Consider the following 18,667-nt stretch of genomic DNA (forward strand, 5'->3'; position numbering starts at 1 on the left):
TTTTCAATGACAAAGTGATGAAAAGTTATTGTAAATAGAAGATAAAAAAAATCTCCTAAGAGAAAACTCAGGAGAAAAGTGAATTGCACATAGCCCCTGGGCCCATATGTAATTCATTTTTTCTTCTGAGTTTTGCATTACTTTGCCATTAAAAAAGTACCAACTTCTTTTTAAAATAGCTTTTCAGCACTTATTAGTTGAAAAAGTAGCAGAGAGTAGATGAAAAAGTACTGTCAAAATGATTATATTCAAAAGTATTTTAGCGCTTGCTGGTGGTTTAAAAACCTTTTGCAAAGGTGTGAAAATAGAACCTAGGAGAAAACTCAGGAGATAAAGTTAGTTGCATATGGGCCCTGGACTTTTGTGCTACAGTGGCATAATGGTTAGCACCTTCGCCTTGCAGCACTGGGTCCCAGTGTCTCTGCTTAATGGTAGCCTAGTAAGTGTCCCAGAGTCAAAATACAAGAACTATTGAGCTTTTTCTATTACCCCCTGCCCTCAGAAGTTGTATTCTGCTGGGAAAACTTCTCTGGCTGTAATTTGCCCATCAGTGAGGTTTATAAGGTACAAGCTGTCACTAGCATGCCTAAAAATTAACTATTTCAGGCAGCAAAATAAAAAAAGAAAAACAGCCCAGTTATTAATATGTTTTGCAGTGTACATACACATGTTTATCTCATCATTTCACATTTCCTCTGGTGCACTTAAAGAGGTTTTGTAGCCCTATATGAAAACAAAAAGTGTCTCTAACAGCCCCCTGCAGATATCCTGTCCCGTGCTGTCACTGAAGAATCCTCCATTCCCTGCAGCAGGTCACCGTCCAATTATTCGTCTAACTAGACTAATGTCACTGCGGCTGCGCAACCATGGCTGCACGCGTCCCTCGCTCCTGCTCCGGGAGCTTACAGCCGCAGTAACATTCGTCTAGTTAGACAAATAATTGAACAGTGACCCGCAGCCTGGAACGGAGGATCTGGAGTGACGGCACGGGACAGGATATCTGCAGGGGGCTGTTAGAAGCCCCAGGTAAGTGATACTTTTTGTTTTTATATAGGGCTACAAAACCCCTTTAAGAAAGAAGAAAGTCTTTGTGAGGTCTGAGCTTATAAAGGCAATTATACTATTAAGAGCTTGAGTAAAGTTTGGGAAGGACTTAGATTAGGGTTGTAATGTAAAATGTTCTCCTAGTGCAAACAGTGGGACACTTGGTACCAGCTAAGCAGATTGATGGTTTATTCCATCAATCTAATGTAATGAGGCAAACTGTACATTTATTACATTATTAAAATAATAATAACTTCATTTTAACCTGTTAAAAAATAACTACATGAAAGTACACTTTTCTACACACCCAAATATGCTTAATGGGTAAGCTGGTATTGGTAGTTGGCTGTAAAGTAGCGCTGATCTTTGTGGTTGCCATGAAGGTCAAGCTGGCCACCTCAATGTTTCCAATATACTGTCAAATGTTTTTCTTCATAATAGTTTCCACTTTGGAGCTGAGTGAAGTTATCACTGGTTTAAAATACTTCTCACGGTTTCACCTGTCAGCCTCTGAGCCCATCATTAAACAGTAACTAAGACATGAATACTGACAGCTACACAATGCAAATTATTGTCAGTGGAGAACCTGCATCTTATTCTCACATCAATAGAAATTTTCAGCCAGGTACAGAAAATATTTGCCATAGCACAACTGAGGATATAGGTGCCAGGCAGCAAATAAATATTCTCTTTAACAACTACTTACATGAAAATAAGATTTTTTTTTTATAGATAGTGACTATTTCCATACTCTGTACTACCCTGCAGTTAACAGGAAAAAAGGTCAATGCTGAGTATCCATGATGATTCATCTGTAAATCTAAGAACCTGAACTTTGGAATGTACTAGAACTAGCTCTTCTTGTGCATAGGCATGTATTAAAATATACACCTCCTTATTCGTGCATCAAGGAATGTTACCAGACAACTCACAGTAACGTACATCAAGGCTCTGAAGCCTATTCATACTTGTGCATTTTGCAAAGAATATATTCATTTGTAACTTAACAACTAAAAATTAAATATATCTGAGAAAAAATATCTGCTAAACTTTTCCTGTTCCAAAAGGGGCAAATAAGGCTCTGGTGGACTTGGGAATAGCAAACCCTCCTTTAACTTTGCCTTGTTCCCTGCACTTAGTGTTGAAATCCACATTACAGTACATTTGGCACATGACTCACTGCAAACTAGTAAATGAATGTTAACACACAAAGCTTGTCATAACTGCAGGAGTCTCTGGTAGTAGAGGTTTGACGTCGTTTGGTGCCCTGTGGTTGCTTTAAAATATACTCTGCCGCCTGGTTTTTCCACGCCCTGTAAAAACAAAACAAGTTTCAATTCATTAAAGGATGCATACTATGTGCAATATACTCTAAAAGGCTACAAGCAATCAATTATTAAAACCGCTTAGCCACTGCTGCTGCGCATATCTACGCCCCTTCACTTGTGCAACAGGGGCATAGATATGCATATTTGCTGATATACTCGTCCGCTCAAGATTGTGTAAGTGCCCATTCGCCTCCATCGCCATCCCGCCGGTTCACAGTACACAGGAATAAATAGGTGTGGTGACATCTTGTGGTCAAAAAGTGGCATGTGCCCAGATCTATTCTGGGATGCCCCGGTGTGCCCCAGGCAGAGTCAGCTGTGGTGCCTCAATGGCGTGCATGCTGGGAGTGGGGTGCATCAATAGGAGGTATACTGGGGCAGCGGTGCCTCTATGTGGGCATACTGGGTGCTGTATTGCCATGCTGGGCGCTGTGATGCCTTTATGGGGGCATGCAGGGAGCTCTGTTTCTTCTATGGGGCAGCATGCTGGGAGTTGTGGTGCCTCAATGGGAGGGGGTCCACTAGAAGGTCAGTGAATGCTATGGGGGAACTGCCAGATAACCTCTTTTTATTTTTATTAATGGAGGGGGGGGGCTGCATCCATCATTTTGCTGGGCAGGTCTACTTAGACTGCTGTTAAGTTCATGTAAATTTGGCTCCACCCATGACCACATTCACATGGTCTCTGGTTGAACTCGATGGACGTATGTCTTTTTTCAACCCAAATAACTATGTAACATGCTGGTGCATTGCAACACCCATATTCCGGCTGGAGTGCCTCTCTGAGGATCCTAGCCATGCCCCTGTACATATTATATATACATATATATATATATATATATATATATATATATATATATATATACACACACACCCACACACACACACACATTTTTATTATAGTAATTATTAACCATCTGAGAAACTTCTATATGTTTATGGAGAATCACAACCACTAAGTTTTTTTTTATTCCTAAAACAACCAAATGCTGCCATATTAAAAATGTTATGATTAAATTTAATATGGCTATATGAAAAAAGAAGGTATTTGCAAATATTCAGCTTCATGTGAGCAAAAAGAAAAAGGTAAACATATTTTATTACTTCTGCTTGAGTGAATATGCAAACCATCCCTTTCTGTCCCTAAAAAACAGACATGCATCCAGAAGTGCTAATGCACAGCAAGCCCATTGTGCAGACAGCTCTGCTAGAATATATTGGCCTTTATCAGTGTAAGTGATGGACTGATATGCTCTATGGGTAGGACTAAAGGTGCGTACACACGCACTACTAAAGAGAGCAACAGGTCCGTCAGACCCTCCCGCTGGGCGGTCGTTCTCCCGACAGTAGTGCGTGTGTACAGTCTGTCTGCAGACTGATAAGGCTGTTTCTGAACGATCCGCTCAGCGCCCAATTAAGTTATGGAGAACCTAAACCACTAGGATTATGTAAAGGGCTCAAAAGGAACCCAAATGTACTGACTGCCTACTGTGAGCGAAAGTGACTTAGAAGTAGTGTTGGGCCGAATGGTTCGCCTGCGAACGGTTCCATGCGAACTTCCGTGGTTCGCGTTCGCGTCCCGCAGGCGAACGTTTGCGGAAGTTCGGTTCGCCCCATAATGCACCATGGAGGGTCAACTTTGACCCTCTACATCACAGTCAGCAGGCCCAGTGTAGCCAATTAGGCTACACTAGCCCCTGGAGCCACTCCCCCCCTACTAAAAGGCAGGCAGCGGCGACCATTACGGTCACTCGTGTGCCTGCATTAGTTAGAGTAGGGCGAGCTGCTGCACACTCTCTCATAGGGAAAGATTAGTTAGGCTTAGCTTGTCCCTGGCTGCATACCTGTTCTGTGAACCCACCACTGCATACCTGTTCTGTGAACCCACCACTGCATACCTGTTCTGTGAACCCACCACTGCATACCTGTTCTGTGAACCCACCACTGCATACCTGTTCTGTGAACCCACCACTGCATACCTGTTCAGTGAACCCACCACTGCATACCTGTTCTGTGAACCCACCACTGCATACCTGTTCTGTGAACCCACCACTGCATACCTGTTCTGTGAACCCACCACTGCATACCTGTTCAGTGAACCCACCACTGCATACCTGTACGGTTCAGTGAACCCGCCACTGCATACCTGTTCTGTTCAGTGAACCCACCACTGCATACCTGTTCTGTGAACCCACCACTGCATACCTGTTCTGTGAACCCACCACTGCATACCTGTTCTGTGAACCCACCACTGCATACCTGTACTGTGAACCCACCACTGCATACCTGTTCTGTGAACCCACCACTGCATACCTGTACGGTTCAGTGAACCCGCCACTGCATACCTGTTCTGTTCAGTGAACCCGCCACTGTATACCTGTTCTGTTCAGTGAACCCGCCACTGCATACCTGTTCTGTTCAGTGAACCCGCCACTGTATACCTGTTCTGTTCAGTGAACCCGCCACTGTATACCTGTTCTGTTCAGTGAACCCGCCACTGCATACCTGTTCTGTTCAGTGAACCCGCCACTGTATACCTGTTCTGTTCAGTGAACAGTTTGGTGTGTCAGTGTGAAGCAGTACCTTAATTACACTACCTGATTGATGTATACACATGCAAGATGTTTTAAAGCACTTTAGGCCTGTCATTTAGCATTCAATATGATTTATGCCCTTAAAACGCTGCTTTGCGTCAAATCCAGATTTTTCCCGGGGACTTTTGGTGTGTATCCCACTCCGCCATGCCCCCCTCCAGGTGTTAGACCCCTTGAAACATCTTTTCCATCACTTTTGTGGCCAGCATATTTTTTTTTTTTTTTTCAAAGTTCGCATCCCCATTGAAGTCTATTGCGGTTCGCGAACTTTAACGCGAACCGAACCTTCCGCGAAAGTTCGCGAACCTACTTATCTACTTAGAAGGAGAGTAAATTATAGTACATTTCAATCTTAGACAAATGTACAAGTATGTGTACACATATATTTTAAATTTTATAAGTTTTGATGATAGTGGCAAAATTGTATTTGACATAGCTTTTTTTTTTTTCCTACTATGGGAGAGGTAGGTGTGTGTCTGTGTGGTTTGACTGTGTGTTGATTGCCTTACATCCTTTACAAAATCCCACTGGTTCTTCATAAATTGACAGGGTACTGTGTACCACCTCTACCTTCAATTCCAATACAGCCGTTTCGATCTACGCTTTGCAATTCTGAAAGCCAACATAGCCTGAAATAGCTGAAATGCATTATATGATGCCATAAAGTTAATAAACCATAAGATGCTTTCCCCAGCAGTTCTGGATGTATGCCTAGCTGAAGGAATGGTTCACATATTCACTCGCTAAGTTGTGTGATTACCTTCTTGCTTGCAAGATTGCTAATAAAAATAACTTAAAACTGAAAAAAAATAATATTTAGGACAAAGTATGCCATATGGCATAGTAGTGTTCTATATCTGAATGGCATGCAACCTTTTCTAGTAAAACCTATGCTGTCCTGATTTTTCAATCTGTGTTTATATGTACCGTATTTTCGGACCATAAGACACTTTTTTCTTCCAATAAAGAGGGGAAAAATGTTGGTGCGTCTTATGGTCCGAACGTTGTGTCACAGAACAGGTTTCCTCTAAATCCCCGGCACTCTTATGATCAGAGATACTCATTGCACCTGCAGAACTCAGCTGCCAGGACTCCTGCAGTGCGGTGTATTTCCTTCCCTGTAAGCCGCTTGTCACCCGATGACCACCCCTTTGATGTAATTAATGCCTGCAGTGCGGTGTATTTCCTTCCCTGTAAGCCGCTTGTCACCCGATGATCACCCCGACACTCTGTAAGCCGATTGCCCTGTTGCACCCGCCAGGACCCCAATAATTACCCCTTTGATGTCCTTGCAGCGCTCTCTTTCCCTGTAAACCACTCATCACGATGATCACCCCCAGCACTCAGTCGGCTTCCGGAAGGGTCTTAAAATTCCAACGTGCCCCTCTCTATCCTCCATCAGCACGAGCCGCTCTTCCAGAGTAGCGGTACGAACCTCCGCAAAGCCCATACTGATCCCAGTTGTTGCATGACCTCGGCAATGCAGCGTAAAACTGCGTGAGACGCTCGTCACCCGCCAGCTTCCGGTATAATCCAGTCTGGGCTTTGCGGAGGTTTGTACCGCTACTCTGGATGGAAGATCGGCTCGTGCTGGTGGAGGGTAGAGAGGAGCGAGTCGGAACTAAAAGACGCTGCCGGAAGCTGACAGGGTGCCGGGGGTGATAGGCGTAATGAGCGGCTTACAGGTAAAGAAAGCACTGCAAGGATTACCATACATCAAAGAAGTGATGATTGGGGGTCCTGGCGGGTGCAGAGGACGAGCGGCCTACAAGGAAGGACACATGCCGCACTGCAGGGATTACCGTACCATACATCAAAGAGGTGATCATGGGAGTCTTGGCTGCACCAGAGGATGAGTGGCTTACAGGGAAGGAGACATGCTTCACTGCAGATTACATCTGCAAGTAAGGTACAATAAGTATCTGAGTTCTGCTACTAGTACTCACGTACCCTATGTATTTTCCCTGAGCTAGATATATATATATATATATATATATATATATATATATATATATATATATATATATACACACATATATATATATATATATATATATATGTATATCTAGAAAGAAAGAAATTCTCCTGGCCTCTAAGCTGATCACCTCCTCTCATGCTCGCATCCAGGACTTTACACGAGCATCATCCCTTATCTGGAACTCTCTTCCACAGCCTGTACGTCATGCTCCAATCCTGGACATCTTCAAACGCACTTTTAAAACACACCTTTTCAGACAAGCTTATAACATTCTATAGCCCTTATTTACTTCTCTGTCACAATGTAATCAGAGGCAAAGAATCACTGCCTCATCCATCCTCCACCCCCTTACCTAGTGTGTCCCCCACTACCTATTAGATTGTAAGCCCGCAAGGGCAGGGTCATCCTAATGTTTACTGTTTTTGTAACAATATTTGTGCTGCTTGGAACTTTGCTGTACATTTGTTAGTTGTATCTATGTTCCCCTTGTCGTGCTTTGTAAAGCGCTGCGGAATATGTTGGCGCTGTATAAATAAAAAATAATAATAATAATAATAAAAAAAAATTATATATATATATATATATATATATATATATATATATATATATATATGTATGAAGTACTTTAGCCACTGCTGTTTGGCAGAGTTCAGGTATTTGTCCACTCCATTCAGTCCTTTAAATGGATTTGAAAGGCATCATACACAGAGCATGGGTCAAAACTACTGGGGACCATCTTTTAAGCCACTTTTCACCAACTACTTAGGTACTATGCCCTTACATTTACACTGAGACCGTTTATCTTATTTGTAAGCACCCATGCCTCACAGCACTGACCTCAGGAGCCTGGGGGAGATGCACCACAAGATGCTCCTGCACCATGGATGCATCAGGTTTAGTATATTTTTTTTTCTAGTTTTTGTCTTCTAAACTTAGGTGCGTCTTATGGTCCGGAGCGTCTTATGGTCCGAAAAATACGGTAATACATATGACTGGTCATAAATTCTTACTGTGAATGCCTCCATATTCAATAATAAGGATAAAAGCAAATCATAAAAATAATAAATTACAAATTTCTCAGAATAGCAGGTAACAAAACCAAGATACTTGTGAAGGGTATGAACTTCAAATTAATGTACAGCCACTGAGATACCATATATAATCCTCTTTAGATTGTAAGATCACAAGGGCAGGGCTCTCTCCCCCTTTTGTGTCTTGGAAATCATGATACATTTTATTCATCGTGTTACTTTTATCACTGTTATTACTACTGTACATACTCAGATACAAGTCGACCTTGTGTATAAGTCGACCCCAATATTTGACCCTCTTAAGCTGGACTTTTTATTTACTCAAGTTTAAGTCTACCCAGGAAAGTTAAAGACTGCACTTGGGCACCAGGATGTCTCAGTGTGGTCACTGTGACCCCTCTGTGTGGCCCCTGTGTCCACCAGGCTGTGTGGCACCTCTAGCTTTGTGGCCCCAGTGTCCCCTTGGCTGTGTGGCCCCTCAAGCTATGTGGCCTATGTCCCCCTGGCTGTGTGGCCCCTGTGTCCCCTAGCTGTGTGTCCCCTGTTTTACAGGAGCTGCAGCAGCCAGCATCTGTTTCCCCTTCCCCGAAGTGCTACAGCACACAGCTTGCCCCCCTTTCCCACCACCAAGGAAAGGGCCCCCCCTCTCACTCACTCCCTCCCCAGCAGCTTTCCACAAAGCCCCCCTCCCTCCCATCACCACGCAAAGGATGGCCGCTTCTCCCTCTCGCTCAGCTCTCTGTGTCATCTAATGCAGGATCAGCGCTGAAGCAGAAACTCACTGATTACACAGCGCGGCATCCTCTCTTGTCCCTCTGCTCGTTCTGGTCTGTTAGTTTACAATACCACAGCTACGGCTCCGATGTCATGTGACTCATGTGTCATGTGACATCGGAGCTGTAGCTGTGGTATTGTAAACAGACCAGCGTGAGTAGAGGGGCTAGAGAGGATGCCGCGCTGTGTAATCAGTGAGTTTCCGCTTCAGCGCTGACCATTACATGATGCAGAGGGGGGAGAGAGGGGGAGAAGCAGCCATCCTTTGAGTGGTGATGGAAGGGAGGGGGGGCTTTCTGGAAAGCTGCCTGCGTTAGGACTGGGTAAGGGGAGAGAAAGAGGCTCCCCTACAATTCTCGGCTATAAGTTGTGAAATTTAGGACTACTCAAATGTAAGGCGACCCCCCCCCCACTTTTATACTTTGAGTCAGTCCTAAATTTCTCGACTTATAGGCGAGTATATACGGTAATTCTGTATTTTGTATTCTGTATTGTTTTTGTATTTTGTCACTAATTATGTGTCTTGTATATTGGTGTACACCATTGTCTGTATTATTATGTACCCCATGTTCATTTCCTACTTTGTACAGCACCACGGAATATGTTGGTGCGTTATAAATCAATAATAATAATAAATAATATAATCGAATATAAGTGAACCCCGTGTATAAGTCAATCGCAATATTTTACTCTATTAAATTGGAAATTTTTACTCGCTCAAATATAAGTCGATCCAGGAAACTTACTGGATGCATTTAGGGACCAGGAAATGTTTATTTTTGCACAGCAACCAGTCAGTGCTCACATCATATCACAGTAGTCTGTCAGAGGTCACATCAGTTACAGCAACCAGTCAGCTTATTAATGGTCACAGAAATCTGTACATGAGGCTCTGATATAATGCAACAAATATCTATTAGTAATTTTGCTTCTTTATTTTAGAATGCAACCTTATTTCTACTTGTGTTTACCTTTCAAATATGACTATCAAATTCACAGTGTTAACAGCTAAATTTGTGAATGAAATATATAAAGTGTTCAAATAAAACTGACCCGGACTCTCGCACACCACACAATGAAAAGTCTGTATTACACATAGAGTTAATGAAGAAATAGACTTCTTTCTATTGTATGTTGTTTAGGCAGGTAAGCCTGTCTAATTAGTCATTATCAGCAACTGTGAATAGACTGCAGGAGAGCTCTGCCAAGGCAGCTCTCCATAAGGTAAACACTGAGGATTAAACCTTTCAGTGTGTTCAGCAAATGTGAAACCAAGTGAAACAATTTTTTTAGGCTTTACATAAATTATAATGAAGCATTTTTAACCATAAAGGTTATCATGCAGTGGCTAATCTTTTAGAGCAGCGAGTAAGTTCTGAGTTTAGTCCCACTTTAAAAAATGTAAACAGAAAATAATGCTGATCGCAAATACATTGGCTCAAATACATAGATTTAAAAGAGAAACAAAAAAGTGTAACAGCAAACTGAGGTTTTTGCATACACCAATAGCTTCACCATGCTCAGAAGTCAATAAAGACATTTGTGTGGATTAAGATGACTGTATAGGTCAGGGGTGGGCAAACTACCTCACATGTTTGGCTATTTAATCTGGCCCGCTGATACAGGTAAGTACATTGTTTTTATTTTCAGATGCCACCACTGACACCATATTAGCGGGCAGTAACTGGGGGAACAGAGACTCCATTAAAGGGGAACTCTGCCACATAGGTTTAATAGGGGACACGCTGCCAATTATGTGTATTTCAGGGGAAAGCTGTTGCATTATATGTACTTGATGGGAATGCTGCCTAATTATGTGTATTTTGGGGAAACCCTGCTGCATTATGTGTATTTTGGAGAAACGCTGCCACATTATGCGACTTCGGTGAAACACTTCCACAGTACGTGTATTTTGGAGAAACACTGCCGCAGTATGTGTATATTGGGGAAACACTGCTGCATTATGTATATTTCAGGGAAACGCTGCCGCATTATGTGTATTTTAGTGGAAACACTGCCACATTATGTGTATTTTGGGGAAGTGCTGCCGCATCATGTGTATTTTGTGAGGAAGCACAGACCCATTATGAGTATTTTGCATAAACCACTGTGTCATTGTGTGTATTTTGGGGGAAACGGCCACATCGTGTATTTTGTGGGGAAAATATGCTACATTATGTGTATTTTGTGAGGAAATGCTGCCACATTATGTGTATGTTGTGGGTAAACGCTGCCACGTTGTGTGTTTTTTTTTGGAGAATCTGCCTAACTATACTGGGGGGGAAAGCTCATCGGCTACCTGCACATTTAGCATCCGGGATTGGGGGGGATCCCGCATTTAGCATCTGGGATCGCCGCATGTCTCGTAGCCGCGTGCGGCGGTTAGTGGAAACGTAGCCTAAAAGTATTAGCGGCAAAGGATCATCAAGACAGCCAGGCTTCTGGTATTACTTAAAAGGAAATAAACATGGCATCCTCAATATCCCTCTCACTTCAGGCTCCCTTTAAATTAGGTAATTGAAATTGATACCTGTCTGGTGGAAGATGGAACCACGATGACCTGGATCTTTCTGAAGCTGAATCTCTTTAAGCGTGAAGATAGAGGCATCTAGGGAGAGAGAAAGATCATACAATGCTAGAAATAGTATAAAGCACTGACTGCTCAAATATATAGCTGAAACAAAAGTAAGGTCAGTGCTGCACTGGCTTATTTAGAGAGTGATCCAGCATTGTGATTGCTTACTGTCAGGGAGCGTGTTTATCCTTTCACCAAGGCTCTTGAAGTACTGGTGTCTTAAGCTTGCTTCTGCAGATATCCTATTCTTATCTTCATACTTTAAGAAAAGAGAAGATACAAAAAGATGACAAAAGAATTGGCTAGCAGGTAATAGTACAGCTTGATGCTATAAGCATATATTATATATGACCCATTAGATGTGTGTCCAGTATACTGTATATCCGATCTTTGATTTTCTGTGTAGGCTGTAGGGGTTGCAGTTGGTCCTAATGAGTGAGTGCAGCCAGGAAAACTTCAAATTCAAATAATATCACTCTCTGACATCTCTATGTAAACTCTACTGAAGTCATGTCCTGCAGACATGTAATATACACACACACATAGCCACCCTGCACATTAACAACACCTGTCATGAGAAACGTACAATTCTAACATCTTGAAAATGCTTCTTATGGTGCCCATACATGGTACAATAACAACATTCAATTTTCCCATTTATTTGACCAAAAAGATTGATTCAAATGAAAGTCAAAAAGAATCTTTTTTTTTTATCAAGAAAAAATGAACGATTATCCTGTTTTTTTTTTTTCAATAAAAATCCGATCTGACATGTTGGAAAAATCTTTATATTCGATCTAACACAGAGCTGAGCTGTCTGTGAGATGAAATCTCTTTCTCCAGTGACATGTGACTGCATACTAGATGAACAGGAGTGTTTACAGGCCACTATACGTGTGAACAGGAACTGTAAGCAACCTGTGTTATTACTGCAGTAATCAGCTGATAGTGAACCCAGTTTATTGGTAAGTCTTATCATCTGCCTGCATTGCAGCCCTGCAGATTCACAGAGCCAGCTTTGAGTGAGTGATTCCTGTTGGATGTGACTTTCACATGGTCAGGCATCTCAGAGTCTTATGCAATGTAGTTTTAGTAAAGACTAGAGACAAAAACTGTCATAATGGCCAAACTATCTGCTCTGGGGTGTCTAGGCCTATCAGAAGAGTATTATTCATATATAGCTAATAATCCAGCATGTGTCATCTTCCTGCTGCTGCTCTCCTGAGTGAAGCTCCTTGTGGATTACCAATACTGTTTTATATATGAGCTCCAACTTTCGGGCCTACTACTTAGATTAACATTGGCCAATGTTTAGGGAAATTGGCGTAAATGTTTATCTGAGTTTGATTATAACAGAATGTTTTTGTTTATTCATGTGTAATTTAAAGTGCACTTAATAATCTACTGTGATTTTGAGATTTGACATCTCTGGATTTTCTGGTGCTTCTTTGGGCCAAACCCTTCCCAGAGACTTTGGAGGTGTCATTCTCTATTGCATTCCTTTGCAAGCAACTGTTGGTATTCCATTATTTCCATAACTGTCAGTTCAGATGCTATGACCTATCTTTTAGAACATATTGCTAGAAGGTAAATTGTTCATTTTTTCTTTAATACTGGGTCTCCGGATCCAATAAAATTGCTTAGCATTATACTGCTGATTTATGTATCACTGGAGGTTGTGGGTGTCACCGGAGTTGGACAAGAGCAGGATCCATCTAAAGGTGGCCACTAACAGTCCAATTTCTAGCGAAAAATCATTCCAGCGATCAGAAATTCTGATCGGATTGGTTGTAAAAAATTTCAGTTGATGGGCACAATCGATTATGAACGATTATAATCGATTATCGTCCGATTGGATTTTTGTCAAACTAAAATTTGGATTTTTCTTGTTGGTTGTGATAGATAGGAAGCAAAGATTTGTTCGTTGATGGTGCAGTGAACGATTTTTCTTCCAATCAGAATTATCTGATCGCTCAAATGATTTTTCGCTAGAAATTGGATCGTTAGTGACCACCTTAACACAGCTACACCTACGGGTGCACTACACTGACAGGATTGGAAAATGCTGGTTACAGTGCTGATGTGCGCATGCAGATCAGAGGTCCCATTGCCAGCTAATAGACCTGTATGTGGTAATTGGCTGTCTATTGGCAAGCAGATTAGGAGGCATCTTACCTAAAAGGTAAAAACAGCATGCAGCATCTTCAAAGTTGAAGAAATACTGGTGATTGAGGCTGAGATTTATTCAAATTATACCATCACACTTACCACCCCTGCGGCCACAATACAGCCTCTCCAGGAGCTCTCCTTTAATTATGTTAACATTATCACAGATTTTATATTTATCTTCTTTAATTTCAAGAACATTTAAATGAAACTATAAGGCAGCGTACTGATATATAAATTCAGTTCAGATTAGGATTTGTAATACATACCAACAAAAGGCTGTTTAGCAGATCAATCCCATCAGATTCAAGCCTGAAACACACATATACTGTTATTGTCACTTTCTTCCATGTAGGGTCAATGTATTATGAAATGCAACAGCACACTTAGTAGATTACTTCCCAACACACTATAATCTGCTGTATGAAAAAGATTTATACATTGTGGTGCACAGCATGAGATGGATTGTGAGATAGATATAGTTTACCGCATGGGTTTGATTCATAACTGCATCACAAAATGTCTCAAAAATAGCAAATCAATGAAGCAAATTGTACAGGTATGCCTATTTTTGTATCAGATCAGCTATCCATTGGGCTTGATTCACAAAGCGGTGCTAACCTACTTAGCACGCCTAAAGTATTTTAGGCGTGATAACCTTTGCACTAGTAGGTTAGCACCGTTACGCACGCAAATCCGGTGCACGCAGAAAGTTGCATAGGGTTTAATGGGTGCATAAAACTTTACGTGCGCAAAACTTTATGCTCACTAAACTTTACGCGCACAAAGTTTTGCACGCGGGAATTTCGCGTGAGTTTGTTTTTATGACACCTAAACTGAGTTTAGGCGTGATAAAGGGCTTTTCACCAGCGTGCTAACAGTTTGCACCGCTTTGTGAATCAAGCCCATTGTGTCTAAGGCAAAAAACAGTTACGAGTAAATGAAACTTCTTTTAATTCCTTTGAGCGCAGAGTATTATTCCCTTTACTGCTCTGAATGCAACAATGATGAGCAGATTTTCACTTCATCCCTCATGTAGGACTTTTTGTTCACATCTACATCACTCAGACAGAAGCTAGCACAGTAGACACAACCCCTGGATCCTTTTTGCAGATTGCCTGAAAAGACGCTGGCTGTTTGCATCTAGGAAAGATGCTTCAAGGAGTAAGTATTACGGTATGTTACTTTTATCTCTTCCTTTTCTTTTTCCTCAGTGGTGCAGCTGAGTATGATTGTGTAGCTCTCTACTGACCTACCTAGTGCATACGTTAGATGCCAGGAGTTGTAAACAACATAGAAATATCAACAGAATAACAGATCTATAAAAATAAGCCATGATAACTTCTACGGAACCACTGCGTTCAGTAACAACACCCACTCATAGTGGTGGCAAAAAATGGATACAATCCTACAGAATAAGTAAGATGAATTGCAATTTCAAGTAGTTATGAAGTGTAGAAGCTTTAATAACACTTGTTGATAGCAACAAAATTCCATTTTACTGCTGTGAATATATGCTGTGAGGTTACTGCACAAGATGTACAATAGATATGCATTGAATCTCAAAACTCTTTAGCACATATTTCCTTTAAACACCCCACTCCACACTAAACATTTTTGTCATATTGAATTTTTATCTCCAATACTGTACTGTTAACCACTTGAGGACCGCGGGCTTTACCCCCCTTAAGGACCAGACCCTTTTTTCCATTCAGACCACTGCAGCTTTCACGGTTTATTGCTCGCTCATACAACCTACCACCTAAATGAAATTTACCTCCTTTTCTTGTCACTAATAAAGCTTTCTTTTGGTGCTATTTGATTGCTGCTGCGATTTTTACTTTTTATTATATTCATCAAAAAAGACATGAACTTTGTCAAAAAAATGATTTTTTTAACTTTCTGTGCTGACATTTTTCAAATAAAGTAAAATTTCTGTATACATGCAGCACGAAAAATGTGGACAAACATGTTTTTGATTAAAAAAAAAACATTCAGCCTATATTTATTGGTTTGGGTAAAAGTTATAGCGTTTACAAACTATGGTGCAAAAAGTGAATTTTCCCATTTTGTAGCATCTACCGTATGTTTTTTCTGACCACCTGTAATGTTTCATGAGGGGCTAGAATTCCAGGATAGTATAAATACCCCCCAAATGACCCCATTTTGGAAAGAAGACATCCCAAAATATTCACTGAGAGGCATAGTGAGTTCATAGAAGATATTATTTTTTGTCACAAGTTAGCGGAAAATGACAGTTTGTGACAAGAAAAAAAAAAAGTTTCCATTTCTGCTAACTTGTGACAAAAAAAATTAAATCTGCCACGGACTCACCATGCCCCTCTCTGAATACCTTGAAGTGTCTACTTTCCAAAATGGGGTCATTTGTGGGTTGTGTTTACTGTCCTGGCATTTTGGGGGGTGCTAATTTGTAAGCACCCCTGTAAAGCCTAAAGGTGCTCATTGGACTTTGGGCCCCTTAGCGCAGTTAGGCTGCAAAAATGTGCCACACATGTGGTATTGCCGTACTCAGGAGAAGTAGTATAATGTGTTTTGGGGTGTATTTTTACACATACCCATGCTGGGTGGGAGAAACATCTCTGTAAATGACAATTGTTTGATTTTTTTTTACACACAATTGTCCATTTACAGAGATATTTCTCCCACTCAGCATGGGTATGTGTAAAAATACACCCCAAAACACATTATACTACTTCTCCTGAGTACGGAGATACCACATGTGTGGCACTTTTTTGCACCCTAACTGCGCTAAGGGGCCCAAAGTCCAATGAGTACCTTTAGGATTTCACAGGTCATTTTTGTTTCAAGACTACTCCTCACGGTTTAGGGCCCCTAAAATGCCAGGGCAGTATAGGAACCCCACTAATGACCCCATTTTAGAAAGAAGACACCCCAAGGTATTCCGTTAGGAGTATGGTGAGTTCATAGAAGATTTTATTTTTTGTCACAAGTTAGCGGAAATTGAATTTAATTGTTTTTTTTCACAAAGTGTCATTTTCCGCTAACTTGTTCATTTGTGGGGTTCCTATACTGCCCTGGCATTTTAGGGGCCCTAAACCGTGAGGAGTAGTCTTGAAACCAAATGTCGCAAAATGACCTGTGAAATCCTAAAGGTACTCATTGGACTTTGGTCCCCTTAGCGTACTTAGGGTGTAAAAAAGTGCCACACATGTGGTACCGCCGTACTCAGGAGAAGTAGTATAATGTGTTTTGTGGTGTATTTTTACACATACCCATGCTGGGTGGGAGAAATATCTCTGTAAATGACAATTGTTTGATTTTTTTTACACACAATTGTCCATTTACAGAGAGATTTCTCCCACCCAGCATGGGTATGTGTAAAAATACACCCCAAAACACATTATACTACTTCTCCTGAGTACGGCGATACCACATTTGTGACACTTTTTTGCAGCCTAGGTGCGCTAAGGGGCCCAACGTCCTATTCACAGGTTATTTTGAGGCATTTGTTTTCTAGACTACTCCTCACGGTTTAGGGCCCCTAAAATGCCAGGGCAGTATAGGAACCCCACAAGTGACCCCATTTTAGAAAGAAGACACCCCAAGGTATTTTGTTAGGGGTATGGCGAGTTCATAGAAGATTTTATTTTTTGTCACAAGTTAGTGAAAAATGACACTTTGTGAAGAAAAAACAATAAAAATCAATTTCCGCTAACTTTTGTCAAAAAATATCTTCTATTAACTCATCATACACCTAACAGAATACCTTGGGGTGTCTTTTTCCTAAAATGGGGTTACTTGTGGGGTTCCTATACCGCCCTGGCATTTTACAGCCCCAAAACCGTGAGTAGTCAGGAAACCAAATGTCTCAAAATGACTGTTCAGGGGTATAAGCATCTGCAAATTTTGATGACAGGTGGTCTATGAGGGGGCGAATTTTGTGGAACCGGTCATAAGCAGGGTGGCCTTTTAGATGATAGGTTGTATTGGGCCTGATCTGATGGATAGGAGTGCTAGGGGGGGTGACAGGAGGTGATTGATGGGTGTCTCAGGGGGTGGTTAGAGGGGAAAATAGATGCAATCAATGAACTGGGGAGGTGATCGGAAGGGGGTCTGAGGGGGATCTGAGGGTTTGGCCGACTGATCAGGAGCCCACACGGGGCAAATTAGGGCCTGATCTGATGGGTAGGTGTGCTAGGGGGTGACAAGAGGTGATTGATGGGTGTCTCAAGGTGTGATTAGAGGGGGGAATAGATGCAAGCAATGCACTGGCGAGGTGATCAGGGCTGGGGTCTGAGGGCGTTCTGAGGGTGTGGGCATGTGATTGAGTGCCCTAGGGGCAGATAGGGGTCTAATCTGATGGGTAGCAGTGACAGGGGGTGATTGATGGGTAATTAGTGGGTGTTTAGGGTAGAGAACAGATGTAAACAATGCACTTGGGAGGTGATCTGACGTCGGATCTGCAGGCGATCTATTGGTGACAGACAGAGTATCCACTTTTTAGATCTGAATATATCTGTGGATGGTGGGGAACTAAAAACCAAATGTTTCTTTAAGAAAACAGACAGGAATGGTTTTATACCTGTAGAGAGCTGCCATCACCCACAGTGGATAAAAGGGGTCCCAAGGGGCCAGATGGTCAGATTACGTAGAAATTGTACACATATCAATGACTATGACGGACAGGCAGAAATCTTGAAAACCCGCTTTATGAAAAAGGGGTATCAAGAAGAAGCACTGGTTAATACCATCATGGATGTAAGAGGTATGGATAGAAGAAGTTTGGTGGCTGGAAAGCCACCAACCCCTCCCACAAATGAGCTGTCCTTCATTAGTGACTTCAGTTTACAGTACAAAAAGGTTGAGAAGATCATTAAGAGAAATTGGTCTATTCTGACTAGTGACCCTACCCTGGCACGAGTCCTTCCCAACAAACCTAAATTCATTTATCGGAGAGCAGAAAATCTTAGGGACAAATTGGTGCCTAGCTGTGTGGATCCACCAGCGGGCCAAATGTTCAATGCTTGGCAACAGCCTGGATTTTACCCATGTGGGAACTGCCAAGGCTGTAACCTACAAAACAGAAGGGAAACGGTGAGGGATGTGACCTCCCACTCCAATCATAAACTTTTTAAAATAAAAAGATTCGTTACATGCACATCCACACATGTGGTTTATCTACTTTGGTGTGGATG

The 18,667-nt window shown here is 41.7% G+C and overlaps 1 protein-coding gene across 1 annotated transcript in view; it reads right to left on the bottom strand.

Annotated features, from left to right (window-relative positions):
• Nucleotides 1–1,021: 1,021 nt before the first annotated feature.
• Nucleotides 1,022–18,667, bottom strand: part of CDK18 (cyclin dependent kinase 18) — a 166,920-nt gene continuing 149,274 nt past the window's right edge. The window contains exons 13-16 of the mRNA XM_068265549.1: nt 13,760–13,802; nt 11,493–11,583; nt 11,280–11,357; nt 1,022–2,357 (exon numbers count right to left, since the gene is read on the bottom strand). Of these exons, the coding sequence (XP_068121650.1) occupies nt 2,323–2,357; nt 11,280–11,357; nt 11,493–11,583; nt 13,760–13,802 (247 nt within the window). The 3' untranslated portion in view covers nt 1,022–2,322. The remainder of the gene's footprint in view (nt 2,358–11,279; nt 11,358–11,492; nt 11,584–13,759; nt 13,803–18,667) is intronic.

This window comes from Hyperolius riggenbachi, chromosome 2 (assembly GCF_040937935.1).
Source record: "Hyperolius riggenbachi isolate aHypRig1 chromosome 2, aHypRig1.pri, whole genome shotgun sequence".
In the NCBI taxonomy this organism is placed as follows: domain Eukaryota; kingdom Metazoa; phylum Chordata; class Amphibia; order Anura; family Hyperoliidae; genus Hyperolius; species Hyperolius riggenbachi.